The sequence below is a fragment of the Felis catus genome, chromosome A2, assembly GCF_018350175.1.
Source record: "Felis catus isolate Fca126 chromosome A2, F.catus_Fca126_mat1.0, whole genome shotgun sequence".
Classification (NCBI taxonomy): Eukaryota; Metazoa; Chordata; class Mammalia; order Carnivora; family Felidae; genus Felis; species Felis catus.
The window spans coordinates 55,756-77,551 of record NC_058369.1 but is presented as its reverse complement, the minus strand read 5'-3'; the positions used below and the strand labels follow the sequence as shown (position 1 = coordinate 77,551).

The 21,796-nt window shown below is 55.9% G+C and overlaps 1 protein-coding gene and 1 non-coding gene across 5 annotated transcripts; both read left to right on the top strand.

The window, feature by feature from the left end:
* Positions 1 to 8,388: 8,388 nt before the first annotated feature.
* Positions 8,389 to 8,578, top strand: LOC111559663. The gene has a single exon (XR_002740788.1). It is a non-coding gene; the product is annotated as a U2 spliceosomal RNA (small nuclear RNA).
* A 757-nt stretch (positions 8,579 to 9,335) lies between these two features.
* Positions 9,336 to 21,569, top strand: THEG (theg spermatid protein). 4 transcript variants are annotated; one of them, XM_006928149.4, is made up of 8 exons: positions 9,336 to 9,772; positions 10,739 to 10,858; positions 11,149 to 11,220; positions 11,646 to 11,707; positions 12,635 to 12,704; positions 14,176 to 14,293; positions 17,407 to 17,566; positions 21,009 to 21,569. In XM_006928149.4, the coding sequence occupies exons 1-8, from the start codon at positions 9,351 to 9,353 to the stop codon at positions 21,245 to 21,247; spliced, it is 1,263 nt and encodes a 420-aa protein (XP_006928211.2). In that variant the 5' UTR covers positions 9,336 to 9,350; the 3' UTR covers positions 21,248 to 21,569. The 4 variants fall into 4 exon arrangements, with proteins under 4 accessions (XP_006928211.2, XP_006928213.2, XP_006928214.2 ...); XM_006928151.4 differs by lacking the exon at positions 11,149 to 11,220; XM_006928152.4 differs by lacking the exon at positions 14,176 to 14,293.
* The last annotated feature ends 227 nt before the right edge of the window (positions 21,570 to 21,796 follow it).

Sequence of the window (21,796 nt, the reverse complement as noted above, 5' to 3'; positions counted from 1 at the left end):
ATTTCGAGGCCTAGACCAGTGCTTGGCTCACAGTAGGTGCCCCACAAATGTTTGCGGAGCGAATGAGCCACGGAATGGCCATCAAGACTCTAAGATGCTGTGTTTTTCTGAGGAGTCAGCCGGAGGGGGTGCGGGGCCAGGCCTCCTCCCACCTTCAGAGGCAGCAGCAGACCCCCATTCACACGCACACACAGACTCTCTCCAGCTGACTGGGAAGGACCTTTTTACTGCGTGGTCGGCCGCCTCCAGTTACTTAATCGCACAATAATAAGGGCAGGCTGATAGGAAAATAGACCCAGGATTTCGGGGGCACACACAGCAGGTGTGTGGGTGCCTGCCTGGTCCGCGTGTCCCATCGCATGCCCGCCCTTGCACACTCGTACCTGCAGCCTTCGGGGTCCTTGGCTTGCATACACGTTCCTCCCGTCTCCGCCTCTATCCTCCTTGGCCTCCTCCTCTGTCTGTCCTTATTCCCTCTTCTTATAAGGACACCAGTCACTGGACTTAGGGCCACTCTACTTCAGTATGACCTTGTCTTGTTTCTTTTTTTTTTTTTTTAATTTTTTTTTCAACGTTTATTTATTTTTGGGACAGAGAGAGAGACAGAGCATGAACGACGGGGCAGGGGCAGAGAGAGAGGGAGACACAGAATCGGAAACAGGCTCCAGGCTCTGAGCCATCAGCCCAGAGCCTGACGCGGGGCTCGAACTCCCGGACCGCGAGATCGTGACCTGGCTGAAGTCGGCCGCTTAACCGACTGCGCCACCCAGGCACCCCGACCTTGTCTTGTTTCAAGTTCATTTCCCAACTCCGTTTTCGAATAAGGTCTCATTCACAGGTTCTGGGAGTTGGGACGTGAACATGTTTGGGGGCCACACAGTCCAACCCACAACAGCTTTCTTGTCCTCAGCTGCTGGTTAATTCAGACTCTGGGCCTGTACAGCCAAGTCTCTTGATGGGGTCCAGCGCTCTGCACTTTGGGTATTGTTTTTCTCAACTTTTAATTTTGCTCTAATTTCAAATTTGCAGAAACTTTCAAGGTTAATACCAGAAACTCTCATAGACTCTGCACAGACTCACCAATTGGTTGCATTTAGTCCTGTCTGCTTTGTTGTGTTCTGTGTCTATATCTATCTATTATCTGTATGCATATACTTATATTTAAATGCACTTTTCTGAACCATTTAGGCCTGGAAGTGTAATGCCCCTTCACCCATAACACATCACCGTATATTTTCTAAAAACCAGGATTCTCTTTTATAACCCACCACGGTTATCACAATCAGGAACTTTCACATCAATACAGTACTCATATCTAACACACTGTCCGTATTCAAATGTCACCAGCTGCTCCAATGATGTCCCACTGGGGGGACTTGGTAATGAGCAGGTTGCCATGGCAACAGATATTGGCAGCCGGGTCAGCAGGCAACAGCTCAGAGGAGCCTGGGCTGTGCCTCCTGGGGGGCAGCCTGGGGGAGGAGGGCCCAGAGGGGGCAGGAGAGCATCCCCTACTACTCTTGGAGATGGCCCTTGCCCTGGGTCAGGGTTAATGGAGCCTTGGGGACCACACAGAGTGAAGTTCCTCCTGGTCTTCTCAGATCGCTGGTGTGGAGGGGGTTTTGGGACTTGAACGTGTCTTTCTGGGGAGACACAATTCAAGCCGGGACAAGCAGAGCCCAAATTCCTGAGGCACAGGGTTTAGATATTAGCCAAGACATTGCTGGGCAAGGCAGCGCGTGTCGTGTCTTCTGTGGTGACCACCCCGTGTGTTGTGTCTTCTGTGGTGACCACCCCGTGTAGGGCACCTGCCTCAGAGCTGCCCCTGCCTTGCAAGTCTGCGTTGCAGCTGCCTGCACACCGTGCTGCCTCCTCTCGTTCCAGCCTTTCACGCTCCTGGTCCCACAGCTGGTCGCCAGTCACCTGTCAGTCTCCTTCCTTGCGGACAGAGCCTAATGTTTGGGTGCCCTCCCCATGGTGTGACTCAGGGAAGCCCGTTCTACGTGGTGCTGGCACAAATCTTCACTGGCGGTCCACTTCCTTGCTGGGGATTGGTTTATGCATGGGCGTGTAACCCCCTGCTGGCCAATGAGATGGGGGAGAGGTCTTGGAGGGGGGCAGCTTCTGGAAGCCGCTGCTTATACCCCTTCAGCAATGTGGGCTGATTCCTCATGCTGCCAGCTCTGGAGCTCTCTCTCTTTCACCTCCTGCTTTCACTTATCAAGACCCTTACGATTACATTGAGCCCACGAAGATAATCCGGGATGATCTCCCCACCTCAAGGTCAGCCGATCACAGCCCTAATTCCATCTGCAACCGTGATCCCCCTTGTCCACAGCATAATGTGTTCACAGGTGCTGGGGATTTGGAGCGCATCTTCGGGGCTGTTGTTCAGCTGACCGCAGGTTTCCTTGCTGACCATGTGCCTTTGGCTATGGCAGCCTCATGATGAGATGTCCGGACCAGCTGCAGCCATACTAGTGCCCAGTGAGGAAGAAAACAACGCAAAAAGTAGCAGAACCCAGAGGATCACAGAGCAGCAAAGCGGAGAGAAGTCCAGGAGATTCTGAGTAGGGAGGCTTGCTGGGAAGCGTCGGGAGCCGTTTTGGGGGGGAGATAATATGTTGCCTCACTGCTTAAGCCCATTTGAGGCAGGATCTTCTGTTGTTGGCTGCTGAAGGCATCCACAGAGGAGAACCGCAGCCACCCCTTAAATGCCCTTGAAATAGAATCTCTAGCTGTGTGTGTGTGTGTGTGTGTGTGTGTGTGTACGTGCGTGTGCGAGAGAGAGAGAGAGAGAGAGAGAGAGACTACCTTTCCCAGACTCCCTTGCAACCAAGTGTAGCCATGTGACTAAGTTCCAGCCAATGGGATATGAACAAGAGTGGCAGCGTCTTTTCTGGGCCTGGACCCCCCCCCCTCCCCCGCCCCAGGTCCTACCATCTGTGGATCGGGCAAACGACCCAGGTGTGTTCACTCGGTGGGACCCTGCCCAGATGTGTGAACACAGGGCGTCTCACGGGCACCATTCTGAGCCTCACAGGCCAGACGCAAATGAACACGAATACCGAAGGATCCCATTGATAAAGAAAAGTCATGTATGAGGACAGAAGGCAGGACAGTGGCTATTCCCGTGGAGGAGGGAGAGGGGGTGGAGGGTCTGGGGGTCTGCTGTGAAATCCGCCAAGCTCTGCATTAGGACAGATGCTATCCAGCCCCGAAAGTAAAGTGCAGGACCCAGGGCAGGGGGCACAGCCTCCCCTCCCCCTCTTTCTTGAGCTGCAATGCACAGACCCCGACTTGTGAGAGAGAAAAGATCCCTCCATTTCAATAAGCCATAGACCTGCTGGGTCTTTGTCGCAGCCATGAAGCTATGTTGCATCTGTGACGACAGACAGGCTGTCCTCACTGGGGTCGGAGATGTCAAAGCCACGACAAGCGTCTTCCTCAGGGTCAAAGCTTCTTAAACATGAGTGAAGGATGCTTTTCTATTTCGGATGAGAGCAGACAGCATGAACTTCACCCTGCTGGTCAGACTCCCTGCAGCAGGCCTCACCCACGTGTCAGTCCTGACATGGGGGCTGTCCTGCCCCAGGGACCACGGGGCCCTGTCTGGGGTCACATCTGGGGCGCTCCTGGAACCAGGTAGGTGGGGCCAGGGCCAGGAATGCTGGGGAAACCCTGTTTTGTAAAACGTGCAGCAGGCTGGGAGGCCCTAGGCCGCCTCCTCCAGGGCCCTTCAGACCAGCAAATCCCAGCCGACCCCAATCTCCGATCCTGCAGGCACCACCTCGGTGGGGGGTAGGTGGGTAGGGCTCATGGGGTACCTTCCCCAGGACCCCCAGTGCAGACTTACTGCCCGATCACTTACCCCTCCCATTTGGGGAGGTCTTAATTTAGTCTTAGGTGAGGGTGGGGTAAGGAAGCTTTGGCCGGGGTGGTGGTAGGCAGGGTTCAGAGGGTTCAGAGGTGGGGGTCGTAGGAGGCGTCAGGAGGCTGTATTAGTCCCCCCGGAACATCCTTCCATGATGTGATGGATACTTCATGGGCCGACCGCCCGGAGGGAGGAAGGCATCACATCCCTCGGCTTTTGCTAGGAAGCCAGCGTGAGGTCAGTGGTGACACCTCGGGGGTGGCGCTCAGCAGTGGGCGCTTAGCGTGTTGGGGTCGGCTGGCCGCGCTGACCCCGCTGTGTCCCGCATGTCCTCATCCTCCAGCAGTCTCGCCCAGGCACGTTTTCAATGGCAAGCGGAGACGGCGAGGGTAGCAACAGGCGCAGCCACCCACGTCTTCCACCTTCTGTTTGCCAAAGTCAGCCATCAGAGGAAGAACTTCAGAGTCACCTGACAAAGGGCACGAGCAGAGGACGGGTGAGGCCTCGGGGCCTCTGTATAAATGATTTCCCTCCATCACAAAGTTTTGGGAAACATGACTAGTTTAATAATAATGCCAGGATTTTAAGCAGGCTCCATGCCCAACGTGCTGCCCAGCACGGGGCCTGAACTCACGACCCTGAGATCAAGACCTGAGCTGAGACCAAGAGTCAGACACGCTCAACGGACTGAGCCACCCAGGCTCCCCTAGTCACTGTAACAAAATACGATCCTACCGCACACCAGAGGATTTAGGATTTCAGGGTCACTGCGGCTTCCTTGAACAGAGCAGAGCAAGCGACCTGGACAGCAGGTCACTGGCCCCTCTGCACTCGGCCCGCCCCCCGCCTGCTCCGCGCTGTAGAAAAAACTCGACACCTCGGAGAACCCCTGCCCTGTCTCTTCCACCAGTGGGAGATCGGGGGGAACCCTAGAGGGAGAAGCCGGGTGTCTGTCCCTCTCCCTTTCTTCTGGCTTTAGGTGGTGTCCCCGCTGTGGCTCCAGCTCTCTGGACAGGCCCACCGAGGTCCCAGCTTCCATCATGTGGCTTCTGCTGCAGCCCCTAACAGTGGTGGCCGTAGTGGCTCCTTGATGTGGCTCCTCTTTAAATTGTCACCCCATCCCCTGTGTGGCTTCTCGGATCTGTGGGAACAGATGCTCCCCTGGAGCCTTCCGAGGGAACCAGCCCTTCCCACACCCTGACTTTAGCGCAGTGAGACCGAGTTGACTTCTGACCCCAGAACTGTAAGAGAATAAATGTGTGTTGTTTGAAACCACTGCCTTTGGGGCAATTTGTTAGAGCAGCCGCAGGAGACTCTAGATGCCCCCAGGTGCCGGGTTTTGTGGGGGAGGGGGGCCCCAGCAGAAACACGTCACTCCGCCCTGTACGGCTTGTGCTCCGGCCATCCCTACATCCCCAAAGCCTGTGTTGGGAACTGCCACTGGGAAGCCCATAGTCTGGGGACACATGTTCCCACTGAGCAGGAGGGATTTTGGGGGAGGGGCCTGGAGTGTCGCCTGAAGGACAACACACAGCTTTTGCGCCCCTATCACTCGAGTCGCTGTCATGATTTTGGTCGACCCACGCGTACTCTTGTCGCCTGATGCATCTCTTTAGGTCAGCACATTGACCCGTTTCCTGAGTGAATTTGTACGAAAAAGAGTGTACCGTGTCTGTAAATGGGAAACCAGCACAACTTTCCATAAAAAGAAAGAAGCTGTAAAAGTCGCGGCTGAAAGTTTGATGAGAGGAAACAGTGTCTGAATAGTCTTCAAGTATTTCTCAAAAGATGCTTATTAACTTCAAGGGGGAGAACATGGCACTGTATTGTGGAGAAACCTGGACAGACCACCTGAGTCAAAGGAGGGAGGTTCGCGTCCGCAGCGACGGGATGTGTTGCTGGCTCCGCTCGCCTTCGGACAGCACCCGCTGAGGGATTCTTGCCAAAATGCACATCCCTTCACCGATCATGAGAACATATTAGAGAAACCCGGACAGTGTGACATAACTGGCCCAAACCTTCAAAACTGTTTAGGTCATGAAAGAGAGTGAAGGGTTGTCAGAGGACAGGGTACCGAAGAGGCTCATAGGTGTGATGCCTCGCTTGGACTGACTCTGGAGGGGAAGAAACCGTGGGAAAGGACATTATGGGACTGTCTCTGAAATTTGGGGAAGAAATCTTGATGAACTAAGGGGTTGTATCCATGCTATGTTCACCCTGATTTTGATAACCTGCTGTGGTTATGCAAGAGAACATCCTCGTTCTTAGAAATACGTGCCGAGTCTTCAAGTCTTGGTGGGGGGGGGGGGGGGGTGAAGGGGCGTGATGCTTGCAACTGTCCTCAAATGTTCAGGGAATGATAAAGCAATGTGTCGACATGTTAACAGTTGGTGAATCCGGGTGAAAAGTCCATGGCGGTTCTCAGTACACGCTTGCAATTTTTCTAGGCAGTTATTTTGAAACAATCACAGAACAAAACCAGAAACAAGGTGTGTAAACAAACAGCAGTACCAACAAAATAAGGTTCTTAAATTCCAGCTTTTTTGGGTCTCCCTCCCTGCCCCCAGACATGGGCCTGCTCTCTTTTGGTTAAAAAGGATTAATAAAACTGAGCAAGTCAAACTTTGGTTAGCAGACTTGGTCTCCCTGAGCACGTTTCTTCCCGGAGGAAAGTGGGGGCGGGGAATAAGAGATGAGGAGTGGGGCGGGGCCTCGAGGCGGTGAGGGCGCCCGATCGGCCCGGCTCCCGGGGAGCCCGACATGCCCTTGAGAGGGGCGACCTCTGGTGGCCACGCCGCGTCACTGCCGCGTCTCCCTGCGAAGGGCCGCCGCGCACCTGCGCCGCCTCCCCCTCCCCACGCCATCCCCCCCTTCCCTCCCGCCACCACGGGGTCCAGGCAGGGTCCCGGGCTCTGGCCTGCATTGCGCCCCGCAGGCACGGCGGGGTGAGTAGCTGTGTCTTCTCTCTGCAGGCTTAGTTCGAAGTCACTTAAAACCAGGTGGAGGGAGTTTAGGGAACAGTACTGGTCATGCCACCGCTCCTTCGTTTCTTTCCTCCCTCCTCGTCCCCCCGCCCTGGCCTGTGCTCGGAATCCGAGTAAGTAAGGGTCCTGTGTCCCTCCTGAGATGCCATCGCTGCTAGTCCGGTGTGACCCTGTCTTACGTCTCACTTCTTGTTCGGCTGCCCGCTGGGGCGCTCGCTCCTGCCTCACATAACGAGCACCCATGAGCTCGACTCAGAACCCCAGAGTAGGGAGGGAGGGACTCAGCCACCTGCCCCCCACGACCCCACCAGCACCGCCCTCAGGTCTCCTCGTGGGCACACGGGTGCCTGCAGGCCGCTCCTTCCGATCCGCCTGCTTCTCCTGAGCCACGTCCGCGCTCTCCGGGTGCTGCTCGTGCTCACGCTGCCGGGCCCTCCTCCGCTTCCCCTGTGAGCCGGCTCCTGGGCTGCCCTCCCTTCTCCCCATTGCGAGTGGTGCTGCCGGGCCCCCGCGGTCAGCGCTGCCAGTGTCCAGCTGGGTGTCGCCAGATGCACCTTTATGACTTCGGGCCAAATTGTTCTCCACGGTTGGGCCGCGTCCCTGTGTGCACAAGAGGTCGTTCTCTCCGACGTCTCACGGCCAGTCTTCGGTTTTGCCGGCCGGATGGATGTGAACTGTGACCTCACCAGTTTTCCCTTCATTTCCCTGTTTGTGACACCGCGTGTCATGTCTTCGTGTCTCCTGTGAAACGTCTCCTCCTGTCTGCTTCCTATTTTACACTTGGTTTATGCTTTTTCTTACCGATTGCCTTTCGAGCCCTGAAATCATTTCGAGTGGATTTTTGTGTGTGGAGTGAGCTGGGTGTGGTAGGAAGCATAGTAGCCTCAAAGATGCCGGGAACACAGTGTCCTGTGTCGCCGAAGGGACTGTACGATGTGGTTAAGGCTGCAGACGCTGCGCTGGGTTACCCAGGAGGGGCCTCATGTGATCACGTGGGTCCTTAGGAACTGAGGCCCTTTCTCGGCTGACTCCAGACACGTGAGGGGCAGGAGAGGGGCAGGCCTCGCTGCTGGCTAGAAATGGAAGGAGGGCCCTGGGCCAGCGCTGCGGTGCCCCTTGGGAGCCGGGACTGCCCTCGGCTGACAGCCGTGGGAAGTGGGGACCCCAGGCCTACCGCCACAAGGGGCAGGGAACGGACCCTCCCTGGCAGGCTGCAGCCTGTTCTCCATTCGAAACATCCGCATATCCAGAGATTACCACCCTGCCTTCAGCCCTTTGGCTGTGAACTTTCTTGCTTTTCCGCATATTTGGGCAGCAGAAGTGGACTGTCCAGCCCTTCCCTCAGGGCCGGTGGAGCTCTGGCCTCTTCAGCGCCCTCTCCTTGACCTCGTGTGTGCGCCTGGCTCTGGAGACCCTGCTCCCCCCGTGAGCTCGAAGGGATGCCTGGCCTTCCCAATATGGACTTGAATTCACGCGAAGCAGGTTTAATGAGCTGTCTCTGGAAGGAAAGTGGACTTAACAAGGATTTTTATCGCTTCTCAGCCTTTTGGCTAAGATCAATCGTAGCATCTGTTCTTATCAGTTTAACATGTGACACGTCCTCTATCGGAGGACAACATATTAAATGGAGTTTTGGAGCTGGAGATATAGAACAGGAACTTGCTCTGTCCACTCCGCACGTCGACCTGGGATTGCAGAACCTCGGGCGGACGGGGGGGGGGGGGGGCAGACGGCAGCGTGGGAGGTCTCGTGCAGGGGCATAGCATTCCTGGCGGGAGCGCCTAGGGACTACCCTCCACGTGGGACCGCACGTGTCTCCCGTCCTGGGCCCACAGGCCTGTGTGCCTGCACCGTCAGGATCAGCCTCACCACACTCCATCCACCACAGGAAAGCCCCCCCGCCACGCCCTCGTACCTCTGTCTTTTCTCTGTGTCATATGCCTCCCCCCAAAAAAGAAGGGAAATAAATTTTATTACTTAAACAATTTTTTAAATGTTTATTTATTTTTGAGAGAGAGAGAGAGAGAGAGAGAGAGAGAGAGAGAGAGCATGAGCGGGGGAGGGGCAGAGAGAGAGGGAGACACAGGATCCAAAGCTGACTCCAGGCTCCAAGCTATCTGCACAGAGCCCGACCCAGGGCTCGAACCCACAAACTGCAAGATCATGACCTAAGGTAAATAAAGCCAGCCGCTCAACCGACTGAGGCACCCAGGCACCCCCTATGTGTCCTTTCAAGAGAGAGGAAACCATTCCTCGAAGCCCCCTGCAGATTCCCCCTCGGGTCTCATTCCTAAGCCAGTCCTGGGAAGGTACAGCCACCAGCACTGGCCCCTTGAACGGAGCACAACTGGGGCCTCTTACTAAGAAGAAATGTGGGATGGGGTCAGGTCCTACTCCTGGTTCAGCCAGGAAAAGACAGAGAGAGGGGCTAAGCAGCCCCCTGGCAGGACCTGGTGGGAGAGCCCCCATGGGGAGGGGCAGACCTGTTGGGAATGGAATGTGGACCCCGAGAATGCGAATGCGGGCGGGCCATTCTCCTGTTGCCCGGTGACCGCGACCACAGACACGCTTGGGTGTTGGGGAGCAAGGCTGCAGGACTGGGGAGGACCCAGTACATGGGGGACCGCCGGCGAAGTCTGTCCCACGGCCACCACAGCTCGGAGGCCGAAGGCGGGCCCGACTGGGGACAGGACGATGATGCCCTCGGCGTGCAGGGCGCAGTGTTCGGGAGTCCAGGGACCAAGGACACCACGTGCCTGGATGACGAGGAGCTGAGTTTTGAAGACCGAGAAGCGGAGACCCTCCCAGAGGAGGTGACTGAGGGAGAACCGCCTGGCCCCCGGGCCCCCGAGGAGGCCCTCGAGCCGCTGGAGAGGGTTCTGGAGAAAGACGCGGAGGGCATACCTGAGATGAGGTGGGCACCACGGAGTGGGGCTCGTGGCAGGGGCAGGGGCAGTGGGGGGAGGGCAGCAGCCCCAGCGAGGCCCCAGGTGCCCCCGCTGTGGGCGGGAGGACTGGGGGACAGCCGCTCACTGGCCTCTGAGGCAGGAGCCAGTGAACACAGCCCTGTCCAGGCGGAGGGTGGGTTGGGGTTGGAGACCTTCCCCGAGACGAGGAGTCAGGGGTGGAGACTCCGTCAGAGAGGAAAGCAAGCGGGAGGGTCTCCCGGCGCAGCTCAGAAGCTGAAACCATTCCAAGTCCCCGCCAGCTCGGGTACAGTGGTAACTGGTGGCCTGCGAACCCGCGGGGGCTGGTTTCTGGCAAGGTGTGTGTCCTGGAAAGAGGCGGGTGCTCCCTCGCAGTGCGGGGCTCTGCGCTGTGGGCCTCCCGCCTGCCCTCCACCGGCCCTGGCCAGCCTCAGCCGGTTCCAGCGGGAGCGCCCGTGGGCCGGCACTGGTGGACTCCACGTGCGCTCCCCGTGGCCCCCCTGGAACCCTGCACAGCCCCCACGCCCCCCATGGAGCTTGTGTGATAAACACACACCCAGACCTGTGGTGTGGCAGGCGGTGGCCGGGGACACCTGCCGTGGGAAAAAAGGCGCAGGCCGGTGGGAGGGGCCTCGGTGGGGCTTCCGGCCAGGGGCAGCACCCAGCGAGGGGACAGGTGGGCGTCTGAGCCCCCAACATCCTATTCCTCCCGCTCCCTGGGTTTCCAGGGGTCTGGCACACAGTAGGCACTTAATGCATGCTCACGAGATTTAGGGAGCCGGGAGCAGGTCTCCTGCCGTTTCACAGAGGCGGTGACCTGGCCGGGGTTCCACACCGGGCTGGGGGAGCTAGGACTTCACCCAGGTGTCTGCGATGCCAGACCCACCCCCAGACAGGCCAGGAGCCTCACTGGGCACAGCCCCCGACCCGCTCACCACGCCCCTCTCCCCAAGCCGGCTGTCCATCACCCAGAGGCTCCCCAGTGCTGCCTCAGCCAGAGGGATGAGGAGGAGGAGGAAGCGGGTCTTCGAGCTGGCAAAGCCCAAGACCAACTGGCAAGCCCTAAGAGACAGGTGAGGCCTGTGGGAAGCCTCACTGGAGGCAGGGGTGGGGGTCCATGAGGAGGAGGGCAGCTCCTGGCGGTCCCCCCCCCCACCGCCCCCGTGTTCACCCCCTGGGCTGCCCGTCCCGACTGCTCTCTGTCACTCACATGATGACCTGGGGGCAGGTGCAGAGGGAGGTGAGAAGTCAGGGTTCCAGAGGCAGGACTGGGGTGGCCTCTGGGAACTGCCTGAGGACAGTGAGGCCTTTGGGCGAATGGGGCCGCAGAGCAAAGGCAGGGGCTTGGGCCGTCTCATCACAGGATGGGGTGCTGCTGTAAGGGCTATGCCTGGGTGTCCCCGTGCAAGAGGAACTTGCAGTTCTGTGTCTACTGGTGAGTCTCAGGGAGCCTCTCCATCTCCTGCCACGGGGGGATCTGCCCTCCTCTCCAGGGGCAAGAACTGGGGGAAAGGGCCCTCCGATGGGGGGCTTCCTCACCCCAAGGGCCGTTCCCAACCACCCTGGTGCTCCGGACGCCAGCCCACCCAGCTGAGGAGTGGATCTGCTGCTGTGATAGGGCCCCTGGGCTCCGCCCTTAGCTGCGCCTTTTTCTTTTCCCACCTCCCCTTTCTCTGAACACCAGCCCTGCTCAAAATAAACCACATTTCCCACGAGCCTCTCTGACCTGCCCCTTTCCACATCCTCTCAACTTGTCCTCCTCCAACCTCCTTCCACCTCCAACCACCCTGCCTGTGCCCCATTGTCTGTGTCCTGTGCCCTGGCTTCCTTCGCTCTGAGCCACCCCTCGGTGTATTCCAGGCCTTCTGTGTACTGGACAGAGAGGTTTCTTGAAGACACCACCCTCACTGTCACGGTGCCAGGTAGGCTGAGCCCACCCACCACCCCCACTTCTCCATCAGGGGTCACCTAGCTCAGGGGTTGGCCAGAGGTAGCCCTTGTCCCAGCTCTGGTGCTTGGCCACCCTGTCTCACGTGCTGCCCCTGGTCTCCTGGGGCTGGGTCACCCCCATTCCACTCCAACCCATGCCTCGTTCCAACTGAGGAGATCTTGGGGCTTCCGTAGCCCTAACCTCAGGACAGAACTCCCTGCTGCTCCTCCCTCGTCGGCCATCCCCCTTCCCCCAGGTGTGTCATCTCTGGCCTCAGTCCCCTGAGGAGCCAGAGCCTCAGGAGGCTGGTCCTGGGGTGAGGGAGTGTGGGGCAGACTCTCTAGGGGGAATCCAAATTTGCACTACAGCCAAAATGGGGATTAATACTAAATTTATTAAAAGACTCTTTGCCTTCCCTTCTGCAATGGTCTCTATAGTTTTTGAGAGAAATGGATTCCTTCAAATAAAATATTTCAAGAAATCTCTTCCTGGAGAGAAGTAATAAGGCAAGTTCTCTCTTGGGGGTTTAGAATCTTTCTCTCAGTGAACATGAAGCCCCTGTAAACCCTACGCTTGTACTAACTGCAGACCAAAATCCACTTTCCCAGCCAGTGGGTTGTTGGAGCCACACTGAGTTCTGTTGAGGAACTGGTGATGGGTCTGAGCTCCCATGCCAGCCCTGTGGCTCCCATCCTGTGTGTCCTGAGTAAGGGGCTTCAGGCCCCTGAGACCATTGTCCCCAGGATGGGGGCAGCAAAAGTCACTCCTCTGCAAGGTAACTGGTGCTCAGCTCTCTAGGCGCTCAGTGCTGTACATCGTGCCCTTTGCCGTAGCCAGTGAAACGCTGGATTCAGCAAGAAGGAAACCCCTGAGGGTGGGCAGGTTTTTAAGTTGGGGCTGTTTCTCCTTTTTTGCATAGTGGTGACGCGCCGAGTGGAGGAGCTAGCTCGACCTAAAAGGTTCTACTCGGAGTATTTCAACAACAACAGGTAAGGGAAGGAAGGCAGAGTGGGGCAGAAAACCTCCCCTTTTCCTCGACAAGCTGTAGTATGGGGAGAGTCCAGGTCCTAGGAGTAGATGACCTGACTTCAAACAGGGCTGGGCTATCCCCAGCTGGAGGCCCATGGGCAGGTTCTCGACCCCTGAGGCACAGCTATGCACCTGTGGGATGGGTGGAGGTGGGGAGCATCCACAAAAGGTACTTAGTACGGCGTCAGACCTAGCAAGTGCTCAATAAATGTTACTTATCACCATTATGGATTTTTTTGGCCCCCAAAAGCTAGGAATCCTAAGACATTATTTTATGTACAACTTTTAAAACAATTCCTTCTTATCACTCAGAACTTTAATTTTGTTAAAAGTGATCTTTAGAGTTATTTAGATACAGATTTTTAATTACCTACTTTTATGCACACAAAAGGGAAAATAATAATGGAAATAAATTAGCTGAAATGCGTCTGAATGTTTTGAATCACTTTTTGACTCAGATGTTGACAAGTTCCACACACTGTATTTTTTGTAACATTTATTTATTTTTGAGAGAGAGAGAGAGAGAGAGAGAGAGAGAGAGAGAGGGGGAGGAGCAGGGAGAGGAAGACACAGAATCTGAAGCAGGCTCCAGGCTCTGAGCTGTCGGCACAGAACCTGACGCGGGGCTCAAACTCATGAACCATGAGATCATGACCTGAGCTGAAGCTGGACGCTTAACCGACTGAGCCACCCAGGCGTCCCCCACACGCTGTCTTTATGCCTGTCTTTGTGACAGTAACTTTTCACTTTAATGCTGACTCACCGTGTAATCTGAAGATAATGTAAAGTGCGATTAGACTTGATATCTGCACGTGGAGGGATGCATGTAACTCGGCGGAGGCCATTTCTGTGCCAACAACTATGCAGAGCACATGCGGGCAGGGGCACCCGTGGAGCTTCTGACGTTTGGCTGACAGCATTTATCAGCTGCATTCCAACCTCAGAGATGAGAAAAGATGAAACATGGCTTTATTTCGGGGACACAGGCAGAGCTGACGTCTGAGTTAAGGAGATGCGAGCCCCTCAAGCTCAGTACAAGTGCACTTTCCCCAGCTTCCTGTGGCAAGAACAGGACACGCCCTTCTATCCCTTCTATCCTGACCCCAGCCCCGATGACAGGTGTGTGGGCAAGAGGCCCCGGGAGATGCTGTCACCACAGACGAGGACATGGGAGTGCTGAATGGGGAGGCGGCCACTGCACACAGAGCTGCGACGACCTCGGGAGAGGGTAGCTCTATCCTTGAGAACACTTAGGGGCCTTCTTTTGGGGATTGTTTAAGGAATCCCCTCCTGGAGGTGTTTTCAAAACCCTCCGTGGCCCCCGGGGGCTGTCCCTTATTCCCCAAGTCAGAGATGGGCTGAGAAGAGGTGACAGAAGCACACGGACATGCCCCTGGTCGGGCTGCTGTCTCAAATGTGGATGTCCCTTAGGAGCACCTCCGTCTGGCCCGTTCCTCGCCCTACTCTGGAATACCAAGCTTCTAGTCGCCTGAAGGAACTGGCCACCCCGAGGGTCCGGAATAACATTTGGAGCATAAACATGTCTGAGGTAGGTGCCTTGCTATCCTCTGGGGCGCCCCCCTCAACCGGGGGCCGGAGGTCCGCGGCAGAAGGGACACACAGACTCCAGAGCGGCCTGCTTGTCACCGTGCAGGTGAACACGCAGGATTCACAGGTGTCTGCTCAGGACAGAGCTTCGTTTCGCTTGAAGCCTGCGCGGGGACACCTTCCCTGCCCACGTGGGCTCAAGGTGGGGCCCAGGCCTTCGGCTCACACGCGGGCATCTCAGAGGGCCTGGAACCGTTCAGTCCTTTCCGAACCAAACACTGGTCTGCTGCCCGCTCAGGCCGGACACGTGACCCCCGTTCCCCCGCCTCCCCTTCTCCCCGGGGCCGGGAATGAGCCGCAGACTCGTGGCCGCCCTCGCGGCTCAGCTAACGTCTCCGAGATCCTCGCGCCTGCTAGCAGTTCATGCCTTCCTAGTTGCCGAGTCCTGTTTCGTCCCACGGATGGCCACAACTTTATTCCCTCGCCCACTGAAGAGGTCTGAGCTGTCTCCCGGTTGGGGCTGGCACCAATAAAGCTGCCTTGGAGCTGGTATCTCACTGTGGTTTTAACGTGCGTCAAAGAACGTGTTGATGGATTTTTTCACGTGGTTATTTTCTGGACGGGCCCCCGCCCTTCAAAAATATGTAAAAGTAAATCCAGACGTCATACCATTGTAAGCACTCCAGGATGTACTTCTAACTGACAACCATAATAACAATGATCACACTAAAAAGTTTAGCAGTAATACTTTAATATCAGAATACTCAGTCTGCGTTCACTTTTTCAGTGGTCCCCCAAAAGGCCTTTTGTGGTCAATTTGGTTGAACCAGGATCCAAAGGAGGGCACTGTCCTCTCCACCGGTCCCACCCACCTCTTACCCAGGGACGCATCTGCTGTTTTCTGGGCTCCTGCCCTGACACCTCCTCCCTTCTGTGCACCTGACCCTGGCACGGTCCGGTCCCTGGGAGAGTCCACATCCCCGGGCCGAGGAGTGAAGGCTCAACAAGGCTTGGTGCTCCCTGACCTCCCTCCCTCATGCTCCCGCCTTGCCGGGCTCCATTGCAGGGTTCCTCAACAACCCTCTGGGCCTGTACCCACTCGGGTCCCGCTACTTGGAACACCTCTGCCGTCTACGTGTGGCCCCTGTGTACTCAATGAACTCAATGAACTCTCCTCCTCCAACCCTCCCGTTTCCGGCCAGTCTGGTGGGAACCCCACCTTCAGCCTGCTTCCCAGCCCCTAGAACAGTCTCTGGACGGACCCTTGATCCTTCCGCCAGACTGTGAGCAGCCTGAGGACAGAGACTGCACCTTCTTGCTTATTGTGGCAGCATTCCTGAGCCTGTCTTACCCTGTGCGGGGCACAGAGTGGTAATCAGTGTTCGCTGAAGGCATGGGTAGGTGAAAGTTTACCTGCCTGCCCACCTCTCCAGGCAGGACTGCTGTTGGGCCCGTGTCTACCTCAGCAGTCAGGCCTGGGCTATGTCAGTTGTGGGGGAAGAAAGGAGGCAGGGAGAGGCAGGGAGTGGGGAGGAGGGAGGCAACAGAGGGTTGAATGGGACATAACATTGTAAACACCAAGATGTCTTTGATAGGAGTAGCATCTGTGATTTTCAAGGAAGACAATTTTAAGAGGAAAGGGACTCAAATTTCAGACCGACCCCTGGAGGTCATTTCAGCCAACCCCCGCTTCCAAGCAGGTTCCTGCTAAACCTGTACTGTGCAGAGAGCTTTCGTATGACACGAGACATTAAAACACAGCGCCACCGATCACAAGCATTCCTGGACCTACTCCAACACTTCGACAGGTTTATTTCAGACCTACGCCTCCTCTATAAGGAGTAAAACATCCCAACAACTACCCTTGCTTCCTCCTCCCTCTCCAGAGGTGGCAGGAGTGGCCAGCTCATCTTCCCCTTTTGTCACAGCCAGACACATTCAGAATGTTATTTTTCCCACCCTTCGATTCATTTGCGGGCAGACTGTTTGCACATGTGCAGGAGCCAGCTGGTGGGCTAGTGGTAAGGAAAGAGGGGGGGGCGGAGCAGGACACGTACTAAAGAGAGCGCAGCCTGGGAAGAGCGTGTCTTGTATGCACTTTTTTGGGGGTGGGGGCAGACAACGATTAGCCTTGAGATGACAGAGCTCAGTCTAGGCACTGCGTTTGTGTAGGCTGATGCACAGTAGCCAAAACGACAATTGTGATTGTGTCTGGATTCTCTGGAAAACACTAAGAAGTTGACTATGGAGGAAGTGGGTCAAGTTTCTCAGTGAAATGTCTGCCAGGGTTTCCCCCTCCATCATCCCCACTCTTTCCAGCTCTGCCTCATATCCATAATTTTAAACTTTATTATTATAGACCCATAAACCATAATCGTAGCCATATACATACACAGCATCTTAACTTTCTTGCTTTCCTCTCAGTATTTGTTTTCTAGAACACTGCATGTGATTCATATAGAAACACTACTTAACATGCTGGATTGCACCCTACCATACGAGTATAGAATAATCGATTTACCCAGTCCCCTACTGGTAGACAACCTGGCTGCTTCCAACTGTTTGCCATGATATTCAAGCTACGGTGAATACCACTCATTCCCTTGTGCTTCGGTGTAGGGTTTCTCTATATGGTGGTCTTCAACAGTGCACATGTTCAACCTGAGAAGGACAAACGCTCTCCAAAGTGTTTGTACTAATTTACTGTCCTACCAGCCATGCATGAGGATTTCTCTCCTCCCATATTCTTGCCAGGGCATGACAATTTTTCAGACTTTTTAATTTTTTCCGAGTCTGCTTGCATAAAGTAATATTTTGTGGTTTTAATTTATATTTCCCTGGTCAAGGAGATGATTATTCACCATTTAGGTTTACTCTCCTACCTGATTAGCCTAGTCATATAAATCATGAAAACCCATAGTGATTTTTGGGTTATTGATTTAGAGGAACTTTTTATATATGATAGCTACTCATCCTTTGCTGAACTTCCCAATCTTTTTTTTTTCTTTCTTTCTTTCTTTTTTTTTTTTTTTAGAACACTAAAGGGGTCTTTCTGATCCAGGGGCCTATGAGGAATCATGGGCTGTTTTACTCTTCCCTTGTAATTGTTTCCAGGTGTCCCAAGTATCCAAGGCAGCCCAGATGGCAATCCCCAGCACAAGGATCCTACAGCTGGCAAAGCCCAGGGCCCCAGCCACCCTGTTGGAAGAGTGGGACCCCATGCCAAAACCCAAGCCGCACGTGTCGGACTACAATCGCCTCCTTCACTTGGCCAGTAAGTAGTTCCGCTGGGGCTTGCCTCCTTGTCAGGCTCTTGTGTCCTTCCCCACTGGCCACAGGCCATGGGGTGGGGGTGGGGGGGGGTCAGTCAGTAGACCTGGGCTACAGGCCTGCTTCTTCTAGATTTGCCCTTCCCCCTTTGCTTCATCTTCTCCCCAGACTGCACACCAGTTGTCCAGACACCTGTAGACCATTCACAGTGTGGCCCATACAGGCTCCCCTGGGGGCTGGCAGAGGGGACCACTCCCTAGGAGCAGAACTGAGAGGGCTTGTGGCCTGACTGGGTCTCCTGGCAAGGGCAAGTGGGTGCAGGAGAGCAAGGTGGGGTGCAAGGCCAGACGCCAACCCAAGAGCCAGGCTGAGGTCCAAGGGAAGCTTTAAGGTGGCACCTACCTGATTCTTCCCCTTTCCTCTAAAACACATGAGGTACCCGGCCCCCCAACCACACAGGAGCGGTAGAGAACTGGACCCCACACCAAAGATAATCCAGTTTGGTGTGTTTCTGGGTGTGCACACACAGATCCGCAAAGTTGTGTGGCCACATGTATGTGCTTGCCTGCGTGCACCCTTCCAGATGCTCTTCCTGCCCGGCGTTTCTATGACACTGTCCACGTCCAAGGCAAGGAGGACTCCTGTGGGCTCTGCCTTCTGAGCTATGGAGGCCCCTAGCTGCCTCCACCCCCACAACCCTTGTGGGCCCACCGTGCGTCCCTGGACCAGACCAGGACTGCCCTGATCCTGGGCGCCACCCCTGCCTGTTTCAGATTCTGTCCTTCTCTGCTCATGACCCGCTCAGGGGACCTGCCTCTCTCGGTGTGGCCCACGGGACCTTGCGATCTGTGCCCTGGCTTCCTCCACCTGACTCCATTCTGCTTGCGCCTCCCCAGTGGCCCTTCCCACAGCCTGGCAGGCGCTCCCCAGATGCCCCTCTGCCTCCCACAGGGCTTGGCTCCTCTCTGCCCCCTTGGTGAGGGCCCTCACTGCCCTGTCTCAGTCCACAAGCCAGCCCACCTCTGGGGACCACTTGTTCAGCACCCGTCACCTTCTAACAGACCTTCCAGTATATTTCTGCATCTGTTATGTGCCAGGCCAACAGTGTCAGAGGCACTTAGTCACCAGAGAGCCCGATTGGCCACTTTGGTTCACTCTGTTCTATCATTTTCCTGGTTTTCTAGTTCCCCCTTTTTTTTTTTTTTTTGTTATTGATTTAGAGCAGCTCTTTATGTAAGATAGTCACCAACCCTTTGTTGAGCACATGGCAACATAACCTTTTCCTGGTCTCTCTTCTTTTAACTGTGCTTATGGGATCTTTTGTTTGCCCATCCATTTATCCATTCTCTTAATATTCACGAAAAGACCAGTTAAGTGAATGTACACGTGAGAACACGTACCACTGTGTTAGGCCACATTGTCTTTCTGTCCCTGTCACACACCCGCATCTGGGATATAAACATACATGTGTGTGTTGTGTGTTTGCAAGGAGGGTATAAGGCTGTGTTTTTCACACTGCAGACTCGCGTCCACTGATGGTTGTGACCAGCACTTGAAGGTGAGAGACAGTGCACGTGAAGCTAGACAGGTGTGGGCACAGTCCATGGCTGCTTTGCTTCTCCGTGTGTCCATTGTGTATTGTATGGAAACACACTCTGTCACCACTGTTAAGTTGTCCCGGGCAGAGTCGGAAAGTCTAGACGTCACGTTGGTGGTCGTGCTTCTAGATTCTCAGAGGAGTTCAAAGAAGCCTGGGTCTGGGCACGGTCCTCTTAGCCCTGAGGGGCGCTGAGGCCCTTCTGCTCGTCCCCTTCTCTTTGGACAGGCCGCTTCTTGGGTCACCTGCCCGGCACATCTGTGTCCAACCCTGGTGACCTTGCCCCGCCAGGCCTCCCCGTGGACTTGTGCCTGCCTGGTGGGAGGGACCCCACTGAGCTGGGGTTGCTCCGCCGAGAGGGCGGACGGCCCGTTTCCATTCGCTCGGAGGCTCTGGGCCAAGCGGGTGTGGAAAGGAGGCAACCCCAGGGTCCTGAAGCTCGCACAGACCGAAGGCTAAGACAGTGACCACCGGTGACCACTTCTCTTCTAGTCCCCAGACAGCCCACGTGCTGCAGGAAGGGGTGGTGGGGAGGAGGTGAGGAGGGGCAGACCAGCAGGAGGGGTTTCCGCGGGGGCCCGCCGGGGGTGAGAAGGAGGAGCCTGGCTGAGCCACAGGCCTCTGCGCGTGAGAGCTGTGAGTCCTCAACCGCAGCCGCTGGCCGGGTGTGGCTACTTCGATGAAATTGAAATCAACCTATCGGTTGATCTAAATTAGTTGATTGATTTCATTAAAATTGAATCAAATAGGGGCGCCTGGGTGGCGCAGTCGGTTAAGCGTCCGACTTCAGCCAGGTCACGATCTCGCGGTCCGTGAGTTCGAGCCCCGCGTCAGGCTCTGGGCTGATGGCTCGGAGCCTGGAGCCTGTTTCCGATTCTGTGTCTCCCTCTCTCTCTGCCCCTCCCCCGTTCATGCTCTGTCTCTCTCTGTCCCAAAAATAAATAAACGTTGAAAAAAAAAATTTAAAATTGAATCAAATAAAGCTGCAGCCCAAATCAGGCATTCTGTACTCACACGTGGCTGGTGGGAGCCACCTTACCCAGGGCAGAAAGCTGCGTTTCTTGAGAGGGCCCGGCAGGAGCCCAGAGGATCAGGGCAGTCTCAGCCAGGAGGCTGGTGCGTCCCCAGGGGGCCCTGTCCTGGGGAGCTGCCCTCCATCCCCCCACCAGGCGTGCAGCACCAGCCAGGGATAGGAGATGCCTCTCACACCCGTCTGCTTCAGAGGCTGAGGCATCAGAGCAGGGAGGGGAGGAGGTGAAGGGGCCGGCCAGGCACCCCCCTCCCCCTCGGCCGCTAGCCTCCCTCCTTTGGCTGGCCCCTCTGTGTGCCTCTGTCTGGGACCTGTGGCCACTTGAAATATTTTTTCTCTTTTCAATTCACCCTTTTGAAGCGTACAATTCAACATACCTCAGTAAAAAATAAAATAAAGCATACATTTGAAAAGTTTTTAGTACATTCACAGGGTTGTGCATCAATTACCACAATCAATTTTAGAATTTTCATCTCCCTAAAGAGAAACCCTGTCCCTATGAGAGGTTACACCCCCTCCCCAGCCCCCGGCCCCCACGAGCCCCCTTCCCGTCAGTGGATGAGCCTGTTCTGGATGTTTCACACATGTGGACTCACACCCCGTGTGGCCTCTCGTGTCTGGTTCCCTCCCTGAGTGTCGTGTGTCCAGGGTCTGTCCGCAGGGCGGCGGGGGTGGGCGCCTCGCTCCGCTCTGGCTGAGTGGTGGTCCAGCAGGCGGATGGGCCATGTCGTGTGTATCCGTTTTGAACTTGGGAGCTCTGACCTCCACATGTCTGAAGTCTCAGTGCCTGACTCGGTCCCTCTCTCCTGCCCTCTCCAGTGCCCAAGGCCCAGTCGGACCAGTGTGTTCCTGACCGAGATCCACGCTGGGAAGTGCTGGACGTCACCAAGAAGGCAGTGGCCAGTCCCCGGATCATCTCTCTGGCCAAGCCCAAAGTGCGCAAAGACCTCAACGAGGGCTATGACCCCTACCACATTTCCCCCGCGTCTCTGGTGGCTCAGGCATCCCCTCGCTTGTACGAGCTGGCCACCCCCAAGAGCATCACCAAAAGAGTGTGAGCGACCCAGGCCTGGCCTCTGAGATCCCATTCCCAGTAAACACCCAACTGCACCCTAACCTTGTGTGTCGTCGGCTCTGAGTGTTTTGGCCCGAAGGCGGGAGGGCAGGCTGGTGGCCAAATCGAGGACAAGGAGGAAAATGATAATGTTCATGCTTACATTCAGCCTGGGATTTGTACGGCCCTGTTATCTTCCAGATCGCGCTGTCCTGCCCTCTGCGCTTCTCAGGTGCCCACTTCCCTCCCTTGTTCCCTCTGAGTCTCCTGGGTGTCTCCATGCACCTCAAACTCAGTGACCCTATAATAAAACCAGCTGATGCCTATTGCATGACTTACTGATCTTTCCAGTGGCCCAGTGAAGGGGGGCTGTACTTGTGCACATTTTACGGAAGTGGACACTGAGGCTCTCAGACGTTGGGAAATACTCACGGCCCCTATCCGAGCCTCCAGGGTGGGGGCGCCGCTCTAGCAATTCACCACACACACTGGTTCTGACGGCTCTGGCCTCAGAAGTCCTAACACCCAAGCGTGGGCAGGGCCGGTTCCCCCG

Coding starts and splice junctions, on each gene's coding strand:
- THEG (XM_006928149.4), top strand. CDS start 9,351: ATGGAATGTGGACCCCGAGAATGCGAATGCGGGCGGGCCATTCTCCTG. Junction 10,859..11,148: donor TGGCAAGCCCTAAGAGACAG/GTGAGGCCTGTG, acceptor GTCTCATCACAG/GATGGGGTGCTGCTGTAAGG. Junction 11,708..12,634: donor CCTCACTGTCACGGTGCCAG/GTAGGCTGAGCC, acceptor TTTTTTGCATAG/TGGTGACGCGCCGAGTGGAG.